The sequence below is a fragment of the Choristoneura fumiferana genome, chromosome 21, assembly GCF_025370935.1.
Source record: "Choristoneura fumiferana chromosome 21, NRCan_CFum_1, whole genome shotgun sequence".
NCBI classification, from domain to species: Eukaryota; Metazoa; Arthropoda; class Insecta; order Lepidoptera; family Tortricidae; genus Choristoneura; species Choristoneura fumiferana.
The window spans coordinates 17,447,250-17,468,092 of record NC_133492.1 but is presented as its reverse complement, the minus strand read 5'-3'; the positions used below and the strand labels follow the sequence as shown (position 1 = coordinate 17,468,092).

Below are 20,843 nucleotides of genomic sequence, written 5' to 3'. Positions count from 1 at the left end.
ACTAGATTATCGTATTGTCACGCCATTTACATAAGTATTCCAAATTTCAAGTCAGTCTGACTACTGGAAGTTGGTTAAATTTAACTTGCAAGATTTGATTACAGACAGACAGACAACGGGACAGGTGAAACTAAATAAAAGCTTATAAAATATCGCTAGATGGCGTTAGTGTCGTGAGGTCCGTTTGACATTTGTAGGTACGATTCACACCGAGTGGACCGGGCGGAATCTGCTGCCGCCGGCTCCTCGAGCACGCCACGCCACGGAAGCGGTAAGTAGCGCTAAGTAACGGTAAGTAGCTGAAATGCACAATGGAATGGATCCGACGGTACGCGACAGAGGCCGAACGGAGCCGATCGATCGCGACGGCAGCCGAACGCAGCTGACGTAGCTCTATAATGATATACGAGTTTCCATTTAGTTCCGATACGTTCGCAGAGATGGCACTTTTATCAAAATTAGCTATCGACTTACCTTCTGATCTTGTAAGTAGGCGCTCGCGTCGTAAATGACAGGCGGGTTGGCGGGATCGAAGTGATATACACTGCCGTCTGCGTTCGTCAGCGGACGACCGGTCTGCGAGCAAAGGGCGCAATGTAAAACTAACTTATTATTATTATTTTTTAATTTATGACGGTGGAAGCCGTCTACACTTCCACTGAACGTAAATAAAAGTTAGTTTAATAGTTTAGTTTTGTAACTAAGGGACCCCATACATCCCTGTATTATTATTATTATATAATTATATTTTTTTTATTTAATTGTCGAAAAAATGACTTTCTGCCAAGTTTCTTGCGGCGCATTCTTCTTGGCAATGATGGTCTTTCCGAAAGCGCTGGTAGTTTAAAAAATGACGTGTTAAAGTGCCCATTGCGGCCTATTTACTGAATAAATGATTTGAATTTGGATTTGAATTTGAATTTAACGGCCAACGTGTGGTCTAAAGATTAACTACCGATTGACCAATTTAAAGGGTCAGTATGGGTAACTCTGAACTAGAAGACATGGAAAGATTTGTTCTAAGGAATTAAGTTTGAAAATCAAAATTAAACCTCTTTCCTATACACTAACTAGTGGTTCATTTACATCACAAACAAATAGGATCTCAATGTGATTAATTCACATTGCCACCTTGGTGCGCAGAATAGGAGCTCCGCAAAGACGAGCATCTCCGCAGAGACGGGCCATATTTTCACTGCAATACATAGCATGTGAATAAGAGAGGGACACCAATAGTTGCCGGCCACAAATTGCAGTGAAAATATGGCCCGTCTAGGAGCCCCTTAAGTCTCATATGTGTCATAGTCTGCATTAATATCTGCCACATCGGAGCGTGCAAGAATATCCGACACGTGCTACCGGCCCTAGAAATAGAATCGTATCAGATTACGCACGTTTTGTTGTTGCAGATAATCGTGGTTTTAAAGAGTTTTCCAGGAGATGTAACTATGGCAACGAGCTACAAGGAAAAGTTGATCGATCGAGATATTTCCGATGGTATGTGGATGCTACCTGTGGATGGATGACCAGCGCTCCCGGCGGCACCGACGACAGGTCTGTGACCGCCCACACGACTGCCCCCTCCGGCGCGGGCTCGGGGCTCGCGCCGCCTGCCAAAAAAATATAGTAGAACGATCTTCAATAGTCGATTGTACAACAAGAGCATAAAACGAGCCATTTTACCCAAGACGTTCATATAGCCACCCGAGCCGGTACGGCGAGGGTGGATAGACACGTCGAGGGGAAAATGGGTTTAATGCTCGAGTTTTACACTCTGCTTTTCACTTAGATTGCGAGGAAATTAAATAGCAACAGTGGAAATAATTATTCACTTTCTATGTACCTTTTATTTTTTATGCATTATTATTTAATTCCTTTTTTAATTTTATTGGTTTATTTTGATACATTTTTAGTTTTACATAAATTATTAAAAAAATATGTAGAAACTTTTTTGTTTGTGGCTGTTGACACCTGATTACCTTGGTCTTAGACGAAGATTTTATTTTATGCACTAGATCATAAAAAGTAATTTTATGTCGCCTAGATACAGCATATACAGAAACTTTACGAGCATGACAAGTGAAAAGAATATTTTTAAAGCTAGTCGTATTTTCAATAATTACAATGGAAATTGTGACGTATCATGAAATTAATAAGGTTCAGTTTCCAATTGAATACAAGTGGTCGCTAAATCGCCTCTACCTTATTAAGGGTAAGTTAACTACCGGTAGGCGAGGGCGTGATTGAATCCGTGCTCCTCAAGCTCAGAGTTTTGTAGCCAGAACTGGATGGCGACAGCCGCCAGCTACTCGAGGCCAGGTCTCCTGCAAACAGACAGACAAATTAGTATGAGGCTGCTTAAAAATTGTTACTACATCTCAGATCCTATGATTGATTATGATGAAATAAATTTATTCTGTAATTTATACCTGTTGGTTCTTCGAAAATAAATAAAGAGTTTTTCTCAAAAATGTCCGTAAAAGTCTACATTATTACTCACATATCAGAAGGCTTTATGGTCAGCGAGAAATTAAAAAGTTAAAAAGATTGCAGGCGCGCTAGCTCGACAATAATTTATTATTGTCGAGTCTTAAACTTTTTAAAAAAGAAAACGGCCATGTAAATGTTGGCACAAGTCGTATACAGCCAACTGAAATAGCGGCTATCAGTTATTTTGTTGGAACTTCCAGACTTTTTTTATTGGATCTGAAACACCTTGCACTTTGTGATGTTTTCGGTGGAAAAATACACCTGCTGTTTTTCTTTAATGAAAAAAAGGCGGGAAAGCATGAAAAAAAATATTAGAATACAATTAAATGTCATAACATATTTTGTTGATATTTTTTTCATTCTAATTTAGTTTTGTTCGTTCACCATTTTTGAGAAAAGCTTTATATTAGTCTCGGCTGGAATAGCAATTACTGGCTTCGTATTAGTTAATTCGCATACTCAGCCAGCAATTGCCTACTTCCAAGCCACAACAATAATCTACTATTAACAGGTGACTCAGGAGACGTTAGCATGGCAACAAGCTACACTAAAAAGTCGATAGAGCCATGTAGTCCCACGGCTGGGCCGCGTTACCTTGCCGGCTGAGCAGCCGCTGCGGCGGCGGGTCGGCGCCGGTGCCGTATCCGCCGAAGCTGTGGCTCTTGGAGACCGCGCCGCGGCTGCGCCACGACTGCTGGCACGGACCGCTGCTCTCCAGTGACTGTACCTGCAACACCAACCAATACATATATCGTTTTCTCAAACATGTCCGTAAAAGTTGACATTATATTCTCTTCATCTCTCATTATGGTCTCGCCGGAAGACCAGCGCTGGCTCCACCAAAGGAGTCCGCTTTTTAAGCTGAGGCGGGACCATTTAGGGCACATAAAAATAAGTATTTTTTTTTAATTATTTTTATTTATTTTTTATTTTGTATTCTCATTTCATTTTGTTTCACTTTATTATTATTATGTTTTTATTCTGTATCTATTATTTATATGTGTGTGTCCCGAATAAATCTTTTCATTTTAATTTCATTTTCATTTTCATTTCATTCATTACATACTAATGTAATAAAAAAATACCTAAAACCACCTGCTAAAATTTATTCCTTACTTCTTCATCCATTCCATTGTAATGGTTGCCTGGAAGATCGCTCTGAAGCGATAAGGCCGCCTTTTGCTTACCTCAGAAAGTCACCGAGTATATACCTGTTTTCTGTACTGCTTGCTATGTATTGGTGTGCAATAAAGAGTCATTGTATTGTATAATATATATTTTTAATACTTTTTTATATTATTGTCTTTTGTGTTTGGTGGTGGTGGTACTGTTGGGACCGTTAGTAAATATTTTTTCATTCTTTCTTTCTTTCTTACATATCAGAAGGCGAAGTGCATATTAAAAAACTAGTTTTTATTCATTGTAAATCAAAGCTATGTACATTATCCTAGTCATAGTACATACTTCTATTATTAAGTGCATGTACTATGTAAGCTCAAACACACATTGAATAGTTAATGGTCAGCGCAAAATTAAAAAGTTCAAAAAAGATTGCTAGCTCGCTACCTCGACAATAATGTCGCATACAAATTCCATTATTGTCGACTCGCAAACTTTTTAAAAAGTTAAAACGGCCATCGAAATGTTGGCACAACGAGTGCTCCTTTCTCAGCTTATGTCCTTTTTACCTTTTCCACTTCATATACATATAAAAATATCTGTGTAGCTGCTTACTTTTAGCAACTTATTCCTTCCAGTATCGGGGGTCAGTAGCTTGACCGGCCCAGCGTTTAGCCACGGCCATTGGGACTCGTCTTGACAGCAGCTATCCTGCTGTAAACATAAAATGATAGAATTATTTACACAAACTGACCTAAGTTTTGATAGAATATAAACATAATATAATAACTCTTCATGTCAAACAACTTTTAGTGTAGCGTAACGTGTAACGTCTCCTGGGTTACTTATTAAAAGTATGATTTTACGGAGTAAAAATCCATTAAAAGTTAGGTTTTGTGAAATTTTAAGGCAATTCTCATATTCTAAGCATGTTAATAACATCGTAAGCATTATTCTAACAAAGTGTATCACTGATGTCTCCTGGGTAGACGTGTGCGCCGCGCCGACCCGCCGCCGCCGCCGCCATTTTTTCGCAGCCGCCGCCGCCGATCAGCGTATCGGCGTAAAATCGGCGCGAGTTCAAAATGTTTTATATACTGAATTTCTGACTTTCGAAGCATTCTATATTTTACTACAATTAATCATTATTAGTCATTGGTTACATCATCATCATCTCAGCCATAGATCGTCCACTGTTGGACATAGGCCTTCCCCGTAGACATCCAGTTGCTTGGGTTGGCAGCGACTTGCATCCACCGTGAACCCGCGGCTTTAACCAAGTCATCGCTCTTTCTCGTTGGTGGACGTCCTGCTGCGCTTGCCGATCCGCGGTCTCCACTCCAGAACTTTTTGGCCCCATCTGTTCTCCGTGCTATATGGCCTGCCCATTGCCACTTCAACGAGCTATTTCGCTTGGCTATGTCGGTGACCCTTCTATGTATCTCCTCATTTCTGATTCGATCCCGTAGAGAAACCCCCAAGCATAGCTTCCATAGCTCGCTGAGCAACTCTGAGCCTATTTATAAGGCATATAGTGAAGCACAACGTCTCGGATCCATATGTCATCACTGGCAACTGGCAGGCAACACACATTGGTTAAAGACTTTTGTCTTAGGACACTGAGGAATTTTGTACGAAAAGACGTTGCGGAGTTTCCCAAACGCTGACAATCCGGGTTGGATTCGACGATTGACCTCCTTCTCGAAGTTGGACTTACCTAATTGGACGGTTTGTCCTAGGTATCATACGCGTCAACAACTTCAAGAACCAAATTCTCCACCAAAATAGGGGTAGGCACCACATGGACATTCGACATGACCTTTGTCTTGTCCCTGTTCATTTTGAGGTCCACCCGTTGGGAGACTCGATTGAGGCCTTGGAGCATCGTGCTGAGTTCTTCCATCGACTTTGCCATAACCACCACGATATCGTCGGAAAACCGAAGGTGAGTGATGTTATATTCGCCGTTGATATTGATGCCTAGTCCTTTCCATTCCAGAAGCTTGAAGGCGTCTTCCAAACCGGCAGCAAACAGTGTCGAAGATATGACATCTCCCTGTCTTACGCCTCTTTTCAAGGGCATCAGGCATCAGGGCAGGGGCCTTTGAACTCTGTTCCTGTACTCGGACCGACATAGTGGCATTTTTATACAAACACTTCAACACTTCGATATATCGATAGTCGATACGATACGGCATCGTTGGAGAGACTCTAACACCGCGCACGTTTCGACCGAATCAAAGGCTTTCTCGTAGTCCACAAACGCTAGACATAGCGGCAAGTTATACTCTTCGTTCTTCTGTATGACCTGCCGCAGCGTATGAATGTGGTCTACGGTAGCCTTTTCGGAACCCGGCTTATTCGGTTGGCTGGAAGCTATCGACCCTGCATTCGAGACGATATAAAATGACCCTGGAAAGCAGCTTATAAACATGGCTCAACAGCGAGATGGGCCTGTAGGTCTTCAATAGGGTGTTATCGCCTTCATGAAGGAAGAACAACAGCATAACGCTCTTGTTCCACGCTTCTGGCGTTGTGCCTTCGAGCAAGACGGAATTAAAGAGCCTCTGAAGGACTTTAAGAGCCGGTGATCCACCCGCCTTCCGAAGCTCTGACGTAATTCCGTCCTCACCCGGCGCCTTGTTGTTCTTAAGCTGTTTCAGGCCATCCTTATCTCGTACAGACTGATGTCCGGGATATCTTCTGTATGGTGTCGGGTCAGTTTGGCTCTTGGTCTTGAGTCGCCGCACTGAAAACAGGCTTAGTGACCGACTCGTAGAGCCGTCCATAGAACTCCTCGATTTCACTCAACACTTCCGCTTTAGTCCACGCTACACTGCCATCATCTCTCTTCAACTTGTCATTTGTTTTCCCAATAGACATATCTCTTGCGAACACATTAGAGCCTTTATTCCACTCAATCGTATCTTTAACACGAGCAGTATTAAAGGTACGAATATCGTGTCGCAAGGATTTCGAAATTTGTCTATTCAGCATCATCGGGAGACTGCAGTCGAAGCGAGCGTCGTTTAGCCATAAGGTTACTCATACATAGGTACATAGGGTATACTCCGAGAGCTTCCGAGTTCTACTGGTACGGTGAATCTTAAAGAAGAGAAGAAGAAAAAGGTCCCGTTTAAGTCCAAAACGGGTGGACAAAATGATATTTGTCCGTGACGATTACAGCCGCTGCAAGGCGTCAATTAAAGCTTCATTGTCGGTACATTTTATCTAATCTTGTTATAAAAAATTAGTCTACAAATTAAACAGTTCTATTTAAAATCTCCGCGCCGAAATCACGCCGAAAACACGCCGCCGCCGCCGATTTTTGACCGGCGCCCGCCGCCGTAGATTTTAGCATCGGCGCACACGTCTACTCCTGAGTCACGGGACAGAATAAAAACACTAAAAAGTTGATTGACTCTAAAACAGATTAAAAATAACTGTTTCCATTGAGATATCTATTTACAAAGATGAACTTATAAAGGATAAAGAAAGAACTATGAAATTATCGTCACTACTTTGATAAAATCTTGTATCTCAAATCAATACGTCAACAAAATTGACCTTTGAAATAATGTTCGTAAAGTTCAATTAGAAAAGCATCAATTTTGAGATACGAGCTTTTTTCAAAGTAGTGACGATATGTATATTTCAACCATAGATAACTCTATATTAATGTGTAATCAATTTCACCATCGTTCCAGCCAATATACATCCCACTGCTGGGCACAGGCCTCCTCACAAAACGAGAGGGCTTGGGCCGCAGTTCCCACGCAGACCCAGTGCGGATTGGGAACTTCACACACACCATCGAATTGCTTCGCAGGTTAGTGCCGGTTTCCCTACGATGTTTTCTATCGCCTTTAAAACTCACCTCACTGAATATCCTGCGTCTCACTCGCTCGTAGTCTTTCTCCCTCTGTTCTAGCGACTTGCTCCGCTCCACGGCGCGGCAGTTGGAACCCGAATCATCAGGCGAATGGGTGTCACGCTTGAGGATGGATCTGAAACAACGGTTGTAACGCTAACTTGAGTATTTAGGTAACTTAGCTAGCTTAGTTAGCTTAGCTTGGCTAGTGTCGCTGCTTAAGTGACTAAATAAGAAACAAACAGGCTGACATGGTGCATAGGAGAAATTCGTGTCTGTACCGTTGTCCAGCGGTGGTGTAGCGGTATAGCACGCGGCACGGAATGCCGAGGACCTGGGTTCGATTCCCAGCGCTGGTCTTATTTTTCTGGTTCTGGTTTTCAGTTTGTATTTTCGATATTTAGGTAATCTAAAAGGCCTGATGGGCTGACATTGCTGGCAGAGAGGGCGGTGTCTCTTGTGTGATGCAAAGTGCGTAAGTACCTTTGCGGCATCACACCTGAGTCACACGTCGAGGGCAGCAGGTTACGCGGCTGAAAATGCCGCGCGGTCGAAGATGCAGATGTTTATGGGCGGCGGTGATCTCTTACCATCAGGAGACCCACTTGCTCGTTTGCCATCCAGTCGAATAAAAAAAAAAGTATCTCAACGTTCATCTCATGAAACCAATCACTTTTGAAGTAATCTTTTGTTAGGCTGCGTTTGAACCAGAAATGTGCGAGAATGTGCTGCGAGGAATGTGTTTTTGATGAACCAATAGGAATGCTTCATTTACATCGCCTCGCTCCGCTCAGCTGTTTCCACCAGAGCGGTGCTGTGCGAGGAGAGGTATCATCCCAGCCACAGATATAGATTACACTAGATAACGCAAACACCTCAATCTGTATGAAAACCAACCGTGTCACTTTTTTATATCTACTGTGACGTCTCAAGAGCGAATTAGCGATGTGAATTCCCCGATGTCCGCGCAAAATCGATTCAAATGCACCGCCCGCCCGCGCCGTGGGGCTCGATTCAGTCACTAGTCATTAGTCAGTTAGCGGTCAGTCTTTGTATGGGGCCAACCCCGAGGTTTGGTCGGGGTTCGGACACGCGAAGTAGATGGATTTGCGTAATCTATTGTAATCTTTATCTGTGATCCCAGCCTATATACGTTCCACTGCTGGGCACAGGCGTCCTCTCATAATGAGAGGGCTTGGACCAGTTTCCACGCGGGCCCAGTGCGGATTGGGAACATCACACACTCCACTGAATTGCTTCGCAGGCTTGTTGAATTTTGAAATATTTTTTTGTACTACTTTTGTCCCCTTACTAACGGGACAGATAACAAGAAACAGTTGATCCAACCATTTATTATTTAGTGAAATACGTTTACAGCTTTGGTATCCTCTGGATGATGATGATGACAGGACTTACTTGGCGTTGACGCTGTCCTGATGCCGCACGGGGCTCGGCGGGAAGTTGACCGTGCACCACTGCTTGAAACTGGTGCACGGGATCCTCCCACCACAAGTCCCTGGGACAACAAATATACACTTTTTATATTTGACGACCGGATGTTACAGAACCTGACTACGAGGCTTGATGTTCCGATATTTGTATGAATAATAGGAATGTTTGTTCTCGGGTCTTGGATGTTTAATATGTATTTATGTATGTATTTATCTATACAGGGTGGAAAGTTGAGATGGGGCAGCAAGGGCAGCTACAAGATGCCTTGCTGCTACGCGAAAATGCTCTTAGGAGACCTTTACTAACTTTTTGAGTGATGACAATCGACATTCACAGATTTTTGATAAAATGTACAGTCAGCGAGAAAATCGACAGATTTGACTTTTTTTTTAATGCCAATCGGTCCCATTTCTATCAAGGATTAAAACACTCTTTGAGACCAACTAAGGTTAGAGTACTAGAACACCCACAAATCAAAGAAAACTTTTTCCATGCAGTTCGTAGGGTAGTTTAGGGTACTAATTTGCAAAGTGAAACTTTCGCATGTTGTTTTTTTACGAATATGAATCCTTTATGCTTAAAGAAAATTAAACAGTATGTAGACAACTAAAAACTGAACATTTTAACTGTAAAGTTAGTGTCTTAACCCAGTATTGCTGCACCATCTCAGCTTTCCACCCTGTATAAGTATGTTTATCCGTTGTCTAGTATCTATAGCACAAGCTTTGTTTAGTTTGGGACTAGGTCAATTGGTGTCAAGTGTCCATGATATTTATTTATTTTATTTATTTATTTATTTACCTATCCACGCTCACCGCTCTGGTGTAAACAGGTCTACGGAGAGAGGATAGGTAAATGATGCGTTTCTTGGCTCATAACCTTTGTTAAGAGGAATGTAACTGATTCCAAAAATTGAATTCGCTTTTTGTCGTCTGTTTTACCGGGACAAACACAATCTAGGGCTTTTCAAGGCTAGAGTGAATACTTTGTTACTGAACCCGTGAGATACACTTTTGGAATCATCTGCACTTAACATCAGGTGAGATAGAGGTCAATCACGGTGTTTTATGTAAAAAAAAACTAACAACCAAAATTACAGGTAGCATCGTTTTCTTATTATAATATATAAAAAATATCTAATTTTTATTATTATGATTATTTAAACTATAACCTAACCAACAAAAAGTTGGAAAGCCACCTTTGTCCCCTCATAGTTCAATATCTCAAAAACGGCCGAACCGATTTTGATGAAACATGTCTGAGAACCATCGCTAGAAAACGTGATTTCAAATAAAAAAACCGCATTCAAATCCGTCCGCCCGTTTAAGAGCTACGGTGCCACAGACACACATAGCAGTCAAACTTAAACACCCCTCGTTCGCGTCTGTGGTCGCAGACATCCTGTATACAGTCAGGTCAGGGTCCTGAACTGACCGCTCTTGCTGACGGTGACCGAGTTCTTGGTGGCCTGGTCGAGGTGATGCGTCAGCTGGAACAGCGCGGCCGCGCGGTGCACCAGCATGCGCCCGTACGACGTCATCACCGGGAACTTCACGATGCACCGCCTGCCGGCCAACGGAGAAATGCACTTTAAAACAAGAGCCGTATCGCTTAAACTTGTTTGTCCTGACACTTGACACTGAATAGTAGATTGTACAACAAGAGCATAAAACGAGCCATTTTACCCGAGACGCTCATATAGCCACCTGACCTGAGCCGGTACGTCGAGGGGAAAATGGGTTTAATGCTCGAGTTATACACTCTGCTTTTCACTTCGATTTCGAGGAAATGAAATAAACAATTGTTCATTTGCTAGGTAGCTCTTATTTCTCATGCATTGCTAAATAATTATATTGATTTTGATGATTTTTGATCTGGATTATTTTTTTTGATTGATTTTTTAGTTTTATATAAAATAAAAATATACAGAAACTTTTTGTTTTGTGGCTGTTGACACCTGACTGCCTTGGTCTTAGACGAAGATTTTATATTTATGCACAAGAGCATAATAAGTAATTTTATGTCGCCTAGATCCAGCGTAAACTCGAACTTTACGAGCATGACAATGATAAATATTTTAGAACACCTCATGCATTGGTTACTTAGAATGCGTTAGATTAGGTTAGGTTAGGAAAAAATCTGCTAAGCTGTTTAACAGTCTTCCAGACGAAATAAGACAAGTATTCAAAAGAATTGAAGAAATGGCTTTTAACTTACTGTCTTTACGCATTTAAAGAATATCTGGAATATTACAAACTAATCAAGTGAGTATTTTTTTTTGTTGAGTTTGATTTAAGAAGAGTGTTTAGTGGCTTCCACTATTTTTGACTCTTAAACTCACTCTTCTACTCAAAGGTTGACTGGTAGAGATCCCTTAAAGGGTAAGTCCGCCTTAGTACAAGTATCTTAAAGTTTGGTCAATTGTGTTTTGTTTCTTTTCTTTTGTGCAATAAAAGGTTAACAAACAATACAACAATAAACTATTTATTGCACACCAACACATAGCAAGCAGTACAGAAAAACACAGGTATATACACAGATACCTACTTTCTGAGGTAAGCAATAGGCGGCCCTATCGCTTCAGAGCAAGCAAACATACATACATTAACTTTATTTTTTGACTGTTTCTAACGTATTTTAATTTTATTTGTTTTATTTAATTTTGCTTTATAAATATTGTTTTGTAATACATATACCTACATATATTTTTAAATATTGTACCTACACCATGAAACTGATAGACCATGAAAGGACAGACACACAAAAACAGGAATATCTTATTTAAATACCTTTGGTCATGCAATAAACGATTTCATTCATTTCAGGTTTCAGGCGAGAGGAAATACCGGTGGATTTTTAGTGGATAGGCCAGAGTCTAAGAGACCGACTCGCACTTAGCCGGTTTTTTTCTTTTTAATTACGGTACCCTAAAACAGAACTCACCCCGTGTCAGTGACCAGCGCATGTAGCTCCTTTTCTATCTTGAGTAGTGTCATCCTGTCCCTTGCATTCTTGTTCAAGGTCTCCTTGATGAACTTGACCAGCTCTGGCCCCGAGGGCTCCAATTTGTCTACGTCTGTTACGGGAATAACGCTAAATAGTTTTTTATTTTTTTTTATTTGACTGGATGGAAAACGAGCAAATGGATCTCCTGATGGTAAGAGATCACCACCGCCCATAAACATCTGCAACACCAGGGGTATTGGCAGGCGCGTTGCCAATCTAGAGGCCTAAGATGGGATGCCTCACGTGCCAGTAATTTCACCGGCTGTCTTACTCTCCACGCCGAAACACAACTGCTGCTTCACGGCAGGATTAGCGAGCAAGATTGTGGTAGCAATTCGGGCGGACCTTGCACAAGCTCCTACCACCTGCAAATATAGTTGATTGTTTGTAGTGCTATTTCCGTAACTCAAAAGACATCACTGATACACTTTGTTAGAAAAATGTTCGCATGCATACAGCATGCTAAGGAGATGAGCCATAAAGGCATTGCCTTAAAACTGTCACAACTCCAATAACTTTTAGTGGATTTGTACCCCATTAAATCATACTTTTAATAAGTAACTCAGAAGACGGTACCATGGAAACAAGCTACATTAAAAAGTGGATTGACCCTAATAATAATAAATAAAAATAAATTATATCATTTTTCAAAGAAAAGTTGAAAAACTCCCAATATTGTCATTAAAAGTTTAATAAATAAAAAACCGGCTGGACCCATTATAATGAAAAATAGCTAGGTACAATAAAAATACCTGATTCTGCTCTATTTAACGAATTATTCTTTGGTTTAATATCCCTTCGATCTGGACACCTGTAAGTAGAAAAAAAAATATTGTGATAATGTGTTTGCTATTACATTTTTTTGCATAATAAAATTCAAATTAATCCTGAATTTCAATGTTTCCATACACTTACTTGTTAATGTTTTAGTTTTATAATGATATTTGTTTTAAATGATAAATTAACAAAATTCAGCTAATTATATACAGGTACTATTAGTAGAATTAGAAATAGGTACATGAAAAATAAAAGTGATATATGTAGTAAATATACATTTGTTTCCATTGTCGCTGTTTAATTTCCTCGCAACCGAAGTTAAAATGCGAGTGTATAAGTTATTCCTAAACTAATTTTACTCTCGACTTAACTATCAACCCTCGCTTGCGGCTCGGGTGAATTTAAAAACGTCGATGAATATTTAAATACCTACCTACAATATGCTTCGTCGGAATCGAGACTGCAAGCTTTTCTGACGTCATTGCTGGAACCGCCTGCAAGCAAGCGACACAATATTCTTGCAATACGTAAAGTAGACCATAATGATATACAAGCTAACGTACTAAATTGGAATAACTTAAGCAAGTAAGAAAAGTTGAAAACCGAAGGCATTGTTATGCCAAAATCCAAACATCAAAAACAGCTGCAACGACTCAAATGAAACTTTGTTAAGAACGATCTAGATTAAACTAGCTTTTGATTAAAAAAACCGTGCCAAAATTAGTTCATCTATTTGGGAGCCAAAATGCCCCAAACAAACGCACTCCTCTTTTTACGCCGCGGATTAAAAATTACGTAAGTTCCATATCAATTCCGAAAGCTAAAAGGGTCTGCAAAGAATTCTTTTTTTTACATATAACTGATGTGATTGATCCTTATGTCACCTGATGTTAAGTTCAGATGAGGCCAATCATTTATCGTCGTCCTGCGGAAACTATGACCTCTTTGAACTCTCAAACTTTATCATCATCATCATATCAGCCGTAGAACGACCACTGCTGGTCGTCCCCCATGCCATCCAGGCCAGGCCATGCCAAATTCCATCTAAATCAATGATGGTTTTCTGACAGACGTCCGTTTGACGTTTCAGTCTTGCTTGCGATTGGCTCATTTAGTTATTTAACCAATCACAAACATGACGCAAATGTCAAACGGAACTCACGATACTAACGCCATCTAGCGATATTTCGCCTGTCGAAAACCCTCATTCAACGGTTCAAGCATGAAGAGGTAAAGACAGACAAACAGATAAACAGGCAGTTACATTCGCAATTATTATATTACATTGGCCGGGATTTCCCCTGCGTATATCGCGGGTTCGCGGAAACTACAGACTGCTTTGGGAGACGTAACAAATGAACATACTCACTTATAGATGTGGATGTTACCTGTGTGTTCGAAGTCTGAACAATCCGCGCAGTCGTCGGGGCACGATATGCCGGAGTCCTGCTTGGTGGGGCACGTCTGCCTCCGTCGCGGGCCCCTGGAAGGACCAAAAATTGTAATCATATCATAAACTGTCTATGATGCGTTCAAAAATCGGAAATTAATACCAGCTTAAAGGTACAATTTTCTATTACTCGAATTACTAAAACATAGGAAAACTTCGAACACGCGGAAGAGGTTATGTCGAATGTAAACAATTTGACATTGACGTCGGGTTTTTTTTTCGTTCGTTCGTGAGGACCAAGATAAGAACCGTATTCAGGCGTACTAGTTCATTTTGGCGGGAATAAAAACTATTTTATTTACCGATATTTTTTTCCATTGACGAGTAATCTTATTCCTACCGATAAAAAAAATCAGCCACCTTTAAAAACTTCATCCAACGCCCATTTTATCATGAAACACGCGATTCCATTTTTGACGATATTGTTGATACTTAAAATTGGCATTTTTCCGCTTGGGCGTTATAATTTCGAACTGTCAATTTGCCATTTGTACTCAATGACAGTAATTTTTCCTTTTCATATTTTGATTGCTTTTCATGAGTTGTTGGCGAGTGCTATCACTCGATTGTTTTAAATAAGATCCTTTAAAATCAGTGCCACGGCTTGCCATGGCATTATGTTGAGTCCCCTATATAGCGTCATGTATGTCTTATGTTTGTTTCTATTGTTCTGAGATTGTGATGTTTACGACGTTAAATAAATGTATTTTCTTTCGTTCTTTCCCTTTAAATCGGCCATAAGTCAGTCAATCAACTTTTAAGTGTATGTTATTCTGTCCCGTAACCCAGGAGACATCAGTGATACACTTTGTTAGATTTTTTTTTGCAATGTATACTACTAGTATGCTTAGGAGACCATGAAAGAATTTCCTTAAAACAGTCACAACCCCTAATTTTCAGTGGAATTTGTATCCCGTAGAAATAGTATTTTTAAGTGACTCAGGAGACGTTACCATGGCAACAAGCTACACCAAAAAATTGATTGACCGATGTAGGCTGGGGTAGTGATTATGGTGGTGATGTCTTGCAGTGGTCGCTAGTCCGGGCTTCCCGCGACCCGCCGCCTGTCTATAACACACTAGTACCTGCAGTGCTGCTCGCTGTGTCTGCAGCCCGCGACGCACGCGACGCGCGGCGCGTTGGACAGCAGGTCGCGCTGCGGCGGCCAGCGGCGGCGCGCGCGCTGCTCCGGGCCCTCCCATGAACCGCCTGTTATCTGTTAACAAACAAACATTACAAATATTTACCGCCCAGTGTCCTTTATGTCTTATTGTAATTTGACATCATATTCTCTCACATGTTCATAAAACAAAAATTTGATTTTGGCCGCAGGCAGTTATATAATATACATACATAGATCTAATACCTTTAAACGACCAATTCTTGTATATATATAATCAGTATTAGAAACGGTTCCAACGATTTCAATGAAATTTGGTATGTAGGGGTTATCGGGGATGACAAATCGATCTAGCTTCGTTTTACCTCTAGGAAAACGCTTTATTATCGAGTTTTAGCCCGAGCAAAGCTCGGTCGCCCGGGTACTATGTTATAAAAATACTAATAGGTCAATGAAATGTTTAGTGTATGTTATTATGTCTCGTAACTCAGGGGACATCAGTGATACACTTTGCTAAAAAAATATTTGCAATTAATACTCTTACAATATTTACAATGCTTAGGACATGAGCCTGAGATTGGATGGCTGTCACAACACCTTACTTTAAATTATATTTTTAATAAGTAACTCAGGAGACGTTACCATGGCAACAAGTTACACTAAAAAGTTAATTGACCCTTCATTCATGTCAGCCGAAAGACGTCCACTGCTGGACATAGGCGTCCCCCAAGGCTCTCCACTCAGACCGGTCTTGTGCTTTCGCATCCACCGCGATCCCGCGATCTTAACCAGGTCGTCGCTCCATCTTGTTGGAGGCCTACCGACAGCTCGTCTCCCGGCCCGCGGACGCCATTATCCTTAATTGACCTTATTCAAATGAATTAAAAATGCATTATACTTTGCACTCAATTTGTTTCTTCTTTTTAGTTTTTAAGGCCGTCGGGTTTTTATTTTTTTATCCCCACCATTACACCAATCCCAACTGACCTGTATCTCCACCGGCCGCCGCTTCTCCTCTCTCTCTTCCTCCGCGGGTGCGCCGGCGCCGGCCGCTCCGGCGTCGGCGGGGGACGCGGCGCGGGGGGGCGACTGCGACTCGCGTATGGCCTGACTGCGGACTAGCTGCTTTGATTTGAAACTCTGCAAAAAACAAAAAAAAAACAAATTAACTTTTCTCAAACATGCTCGGAAATGTATGCGTTAATGTCACGAAATGGAGACATGAAGTTTCTCATTTATGGCTCCCTACATAACTTCTTGGGCCTAGGCCATTAAGTATGTATGAAAATCCATTATTGTCCGCTGCTCTAACTTTTTAAATTTGCTTACTAACATTAAACTGACAAACAGCCAACCACCACTACTCTGTAAGCATTTGCGATATTGCTATGCGATGCGATGCATGGATGGATGACTGGATGCATGGATGGATGAAATATTTCCTCACATTGTCTGAGAAAAGCACTATACAAACCTCGGCCAGAACAGGCATTGCTGGACTCGTTCATGGCCTCTGCAGTAATGTACTATTAAACAATTCATTCGTTCACCTGAGAGTCCTGAGACCTTACATTAGCAACTTAGCTATGCAACAATTTTTTTCTTGCAGCACCTCCGCCTCCACGCTGTAAAAACATACACCATCATCCCAGCCTATATACGTCCCACTGCTGGGCACAGGCCTCCTCTCAGAACAAGAGGGCTTGGGCTATAGTTCCCACGCGGGCCCAGTGCGGATTGGGAACTTCACACGCACCATTGAATTGCTTCGCAGGTTTGTGCAGGTTTCCTCACGATGTTTTCCTTCACCGCAAAGCTCGTGGTAAATTTCAAATGTAATTCCGCACATGAATTTGGAAAAACTCACGAGGTGCGAGCCGGGGTTTGAACCCACGACCCTCTGTTTGAGAGGCGATAGGTCAAACCACTAGGCCACCAACCACGGCTTTTTTAAAAACATACACAAATCAACAAACCCAATTATTACCATCACCACATTACACTGACGCGTTTCTAACTCAACCAGAGTTCATCTTCAAAGTAACACAACCGTACACCTCTAACATCTAACGCGAGAGATTTGAAAAGGAGCTACATGCCCTAGTCACTGACACCGTGCGATTTCTGTTTTAGGGTTCCGTACCTCAAAAAGAAAAACGAAACATGTCTATTATCCGGTACAGGATGTTGTTGTGTGTGTGTGTTGGATGAACTCTGGCTGAGTTCGAAACGTGTCAGTGTAATGTGGTGGTGATAGTTGGGTTTGTGTGATGTGTGTGTTCTTACAGTGAAGGTGGAGGAGCTGCATGAACACATATTTGTTGTATAGGCGTAGCTATCATAAGGTTGCGAGATCAGGATCTTTTTCTAAGAAGGGTCAATCAACTTTTGAGTATTGTTTCTTGCCATGATAAAGTCCCCTGAGTTACTTACTAAAAGTATGATTTTGTGGGGCACAGATCAACTAAAAGTTGGGAGTTGTGTCAGTTTTCAACCGACTTCAAAAAAGGAGGAGGTTCTATGTTCCAATGTTTGTATTTTTTTTATAAGGAAATTTCTTTGTGGTTCATCTCCAATAAGTATACGTTGCAAACATTTTTCAGCCGTGGTGGCCGAGTGGTTTGACCTATGGCCTCTCAAGCAGAGGATCGTGGGTTCAAATCCCGGCTCGCACCTTTGAGTTTTTCGGAATTCATGTGCGAAAATACATTTGAAATTTACCACGAGCTTTACGGTGAAGGAAAACATCGTGAGGAACCTGCGAAGCAATGAGGGCTATCGCGTATGAATTCGCCGCTAGAGGCGTTAGTGTAGCGTGAGGTCTCCGAAATGTCAAATCTCATAGTTTTTGGGTGAGCTACGCGGGTTTATTTATAATTAGAATAATTTTGTGAATATTTTGCAATATCTGAAATTAATTATGGCAAATATGCTTTTCGGGGCAATGAATGTCTGTGTTTTGAGACAGTTTTGTCTTTCGGAAACCTTTGTCCTCCCTTTTTTCCGAACAAAACGGGGACTATGCAACACTATGGCATGCTCGATATTTTTATGGTACTGTTTTAAGGTGTATTAAATATGATTTTAATCTAAACTTTGTTTTCACGCCCGTAATAACAGACTTAAAAACCTCACGCAACAGTGCGCCATCTGGTGAGAAAAAAAAAGATAGCCCTCATTCAATGGTGTGTGTGAAGTTCCCAATCCGCACTGGGCCGCGTGGGAACTACGGCCCAAGCCCTCTCATTCCGAGAGGAGGCCTGTGCCCAGCAGTGGAACGTATATAGGCTGGGATGATGTATCACTGATGTCTTCTGAGTTACGATACAGAAGCACATAAAAGTTGATTGACCCGGAAAAAGCATAAACTTACTCTATTTCTGTTTAGAGAGCCGCCCTCCTCCGGGGCGGAACTCCTTTCCGGTTCAGGATTCTCCATTTTTTATTTCCTGAAAAAAAAAACATAGGTACATTACATTTCCACTACCAAGAAGATAGCTTTAGAGATTCTGCGGTGTGCGCGGATCCGCGGGCGGAAGCTATAGTGAATATAAATAAGAGAGATGTGCAAAATTTATTCGATTAACGAATAAGAATGAACAAATTATTATTTTTATTGGACTTAATTATTTATGATGATACGTGTGTGTAGATTAATTTATCCGCGAATAAAAAAACGTGAGTTAGTTCGGATCAAAACCTATCAGACCAGTCCAAGTAAGTTGTCCTGTGGTGGTGTAGGGGTATGGCACGCAGCACGGCACGGAATGCTGAGGACCTGGGTTCGATTCCCAGCGCTGGTCTCTTTTTCGAAGTTTTTTCTGTGCATTATGTTTCAGTTTGTATTTTCGTTGTATTTCGTTCGTTTCACGGGTGACCGTAAAAGTAACAAATTTGAAGTTATAATAAAAAGTATAAAAAGACTCCAAAAACCAAAAATGAAAAAAAATGTCGTTAAAGTGCAAGTCTAATTCAGTAAATCTAAAGAGTAAACAACGCAGAAAGTCTGTTTACATTCTCAGCAAATATCCCCAGAGTGATAAGTTATAAGAATCATAGCAACGAATCAATACTCTATTGATTAATAGTCTACGGAAGGGTTTCTTGACAGGCGAAATACCACTAGATGGCGTTAGTATCGTGAGGTTCGTTTGACGTTACAGTCTTGCTTGCGATTGGCTCATTAAGTTATTCAACCAATCACAGACGTGACACAAATTTCAAAGTTGACAAACGTACCTCAGTGTTTATATCATAAGTTTTTTGTACTGCTTTATGGTGTGCAATAATAGTACATTGTGTCTTAAGGGCGGTAAATAAGGAATTACGAACGAGAGTCTATTAGAAGCCCGAAGTCGAAGACTGAGGGTTTTAATGAGTCGATGTTCGTAATTCTAGTACCGCCCGTGCGACATACAATGTTTTTCATCACATTTGCGAGTAAAATTTTATATTTCTAAAAGAAAAAATATAATTGTTCCAAATATTGGCGATATCATAGGCTGCGCTCTTGGCAGCGTCGCCCTCCCCTACCTCAGCATGTGCCTGAGCCGCGTGTGCATGTGGTCCTGTAGCAGCGCGCGCAGCACCATCAGTACGGGCACGGACTCATTGACCGACCTTGGGCTTCATGACAAGAAAATTTGTACGCGCAATGACTCATGTGACCGACCACGGGCTTCATGACAAGCAAATTAAGGTCGAGGGTTTTATTTGGGGGGTTGCAACCAAGGTAGCCTGCATGTTATGACACCGTTTACGAGCAAGTGTGATGAAAATAATATTTGTATTGTATTGTATTGTACCTCACGGCACAAGCGCCAAATAATCTCTCACATAAACCGACGTGCAGGTTGACTGAGATGACAGCCGATTTTTGACTTTGATGAATTAAAAGGCGAAAAAAACTAATACCATTAAAATACAAAACACTTACCTTTATTCGGTCTCCAAACGAAAATCAGCTCACACTCACAAACTACGTGTATTACTTATACAATACATACAAGAAATTGGACCAATCACAGGACTACAACTACGAAGGCATCTATTCAAAAAGGATTTAAGTTAGAATTTTATTTAAAGCTTCCTTTTTCGAAATAACTAAATAAAAATCGAAAACTCTAGAATGCGAGTCCGTTAACGGTTTCTATTTAAATTTGGAACACACGTTCGGTTTAATGTTGGTAAGCTCGTTGTTTTTCTTTTTAATTTTTAAGTTGTTTATGGTGAAGCGCCGTGGACGGTGTTTGACGGAGTGCATTTTTTTTTTATTGTTCTCTATTACAACTTCGGAATTGTGGGTGCCTTTATGCGGTGCTTCTTCACAATTTTACACGCCATTAATCTGCAACAAAGAAAAATATACATCAGAGTAGTGTCATCTCTAAGACTCAATACTTCGTCAGTAGAAACAGATACGAGTACAAAGCATGACTGGAGTTCCCGCAGAATATGAGAACGAATTTTTCGTAGACGGAGGCGAGGGCAACAAGAAGTCATTTATATACTCAGCGGCATACAATTTAGCCCACTCTACATACATACAAAATTACTTA

General features: G+C 41.0%; 1 protein-coding gene across 1 annotated transcript; it reads right to left on the bottom strand.

Moving 5' to 3' along the window:
- Positions 1–379: 379 nt before the first annotated feature.
- LOC141439788 (cAMP-regulated phosphoprotein 21-like) lies at positions 380–20,626 on the bottom strand. The gene is made up of 16 exons (XM_074104166.1): positions 20,222–20,626; positions 18,659–18,734; positions 16,273–16,425; positions 15,251–15,381; positions 14,104–14,198; positions 13,149–13,209; positions 12,691–12,749; positions 11,876–12,008; positions 10,367–10,497; positions 8,897–8,996; positions 7,487–7,616; positions 4,225–4,323; positions 3,085–3,217; positions 2,226–2,324; positions 1,513–1,610; positions 380–576 (listed from the first exon to the last, which is right to left on the bottom strand). Exons 2-16 carry the CDS (start codon positions 18,722–18,724, stop codon positions 463–465), a joined length of 1,602 nt encoding a protein of 533 aa, XP_073960267.1. The 5' UTR covers positions 18,725–18,734; positions 20,222–20,626; the 3' UTR covers positions 380–462.
- Between the last annotated feature and the right edge of the window lie 217 nt (positions 20,627–20,843).

Coding starts and splice junctions, on each gene's coding strand:
- LOC141439788 (XM_074104166.1), bottom strand. CDS start 18,724: ATGGAGAATCCTGAACCGGAAAGGAGTTCCGCCCCGGAGGAGGGCGGC. Junction 4,324..7,486: donor GACGCAGGATATTCAGTGAG/GTGAGTTTTAAA, acceptor TTATGTTTACAG/CAGGATAGCTGCTGTCAAGA. Junction 3,218..4,224: donor GAAGGAATAAGTTGCTAAAA/GTAAGCAGCTAC, acceptor TTGGTGTTGCAG/GTACAGTCACTGGAGAGCAG.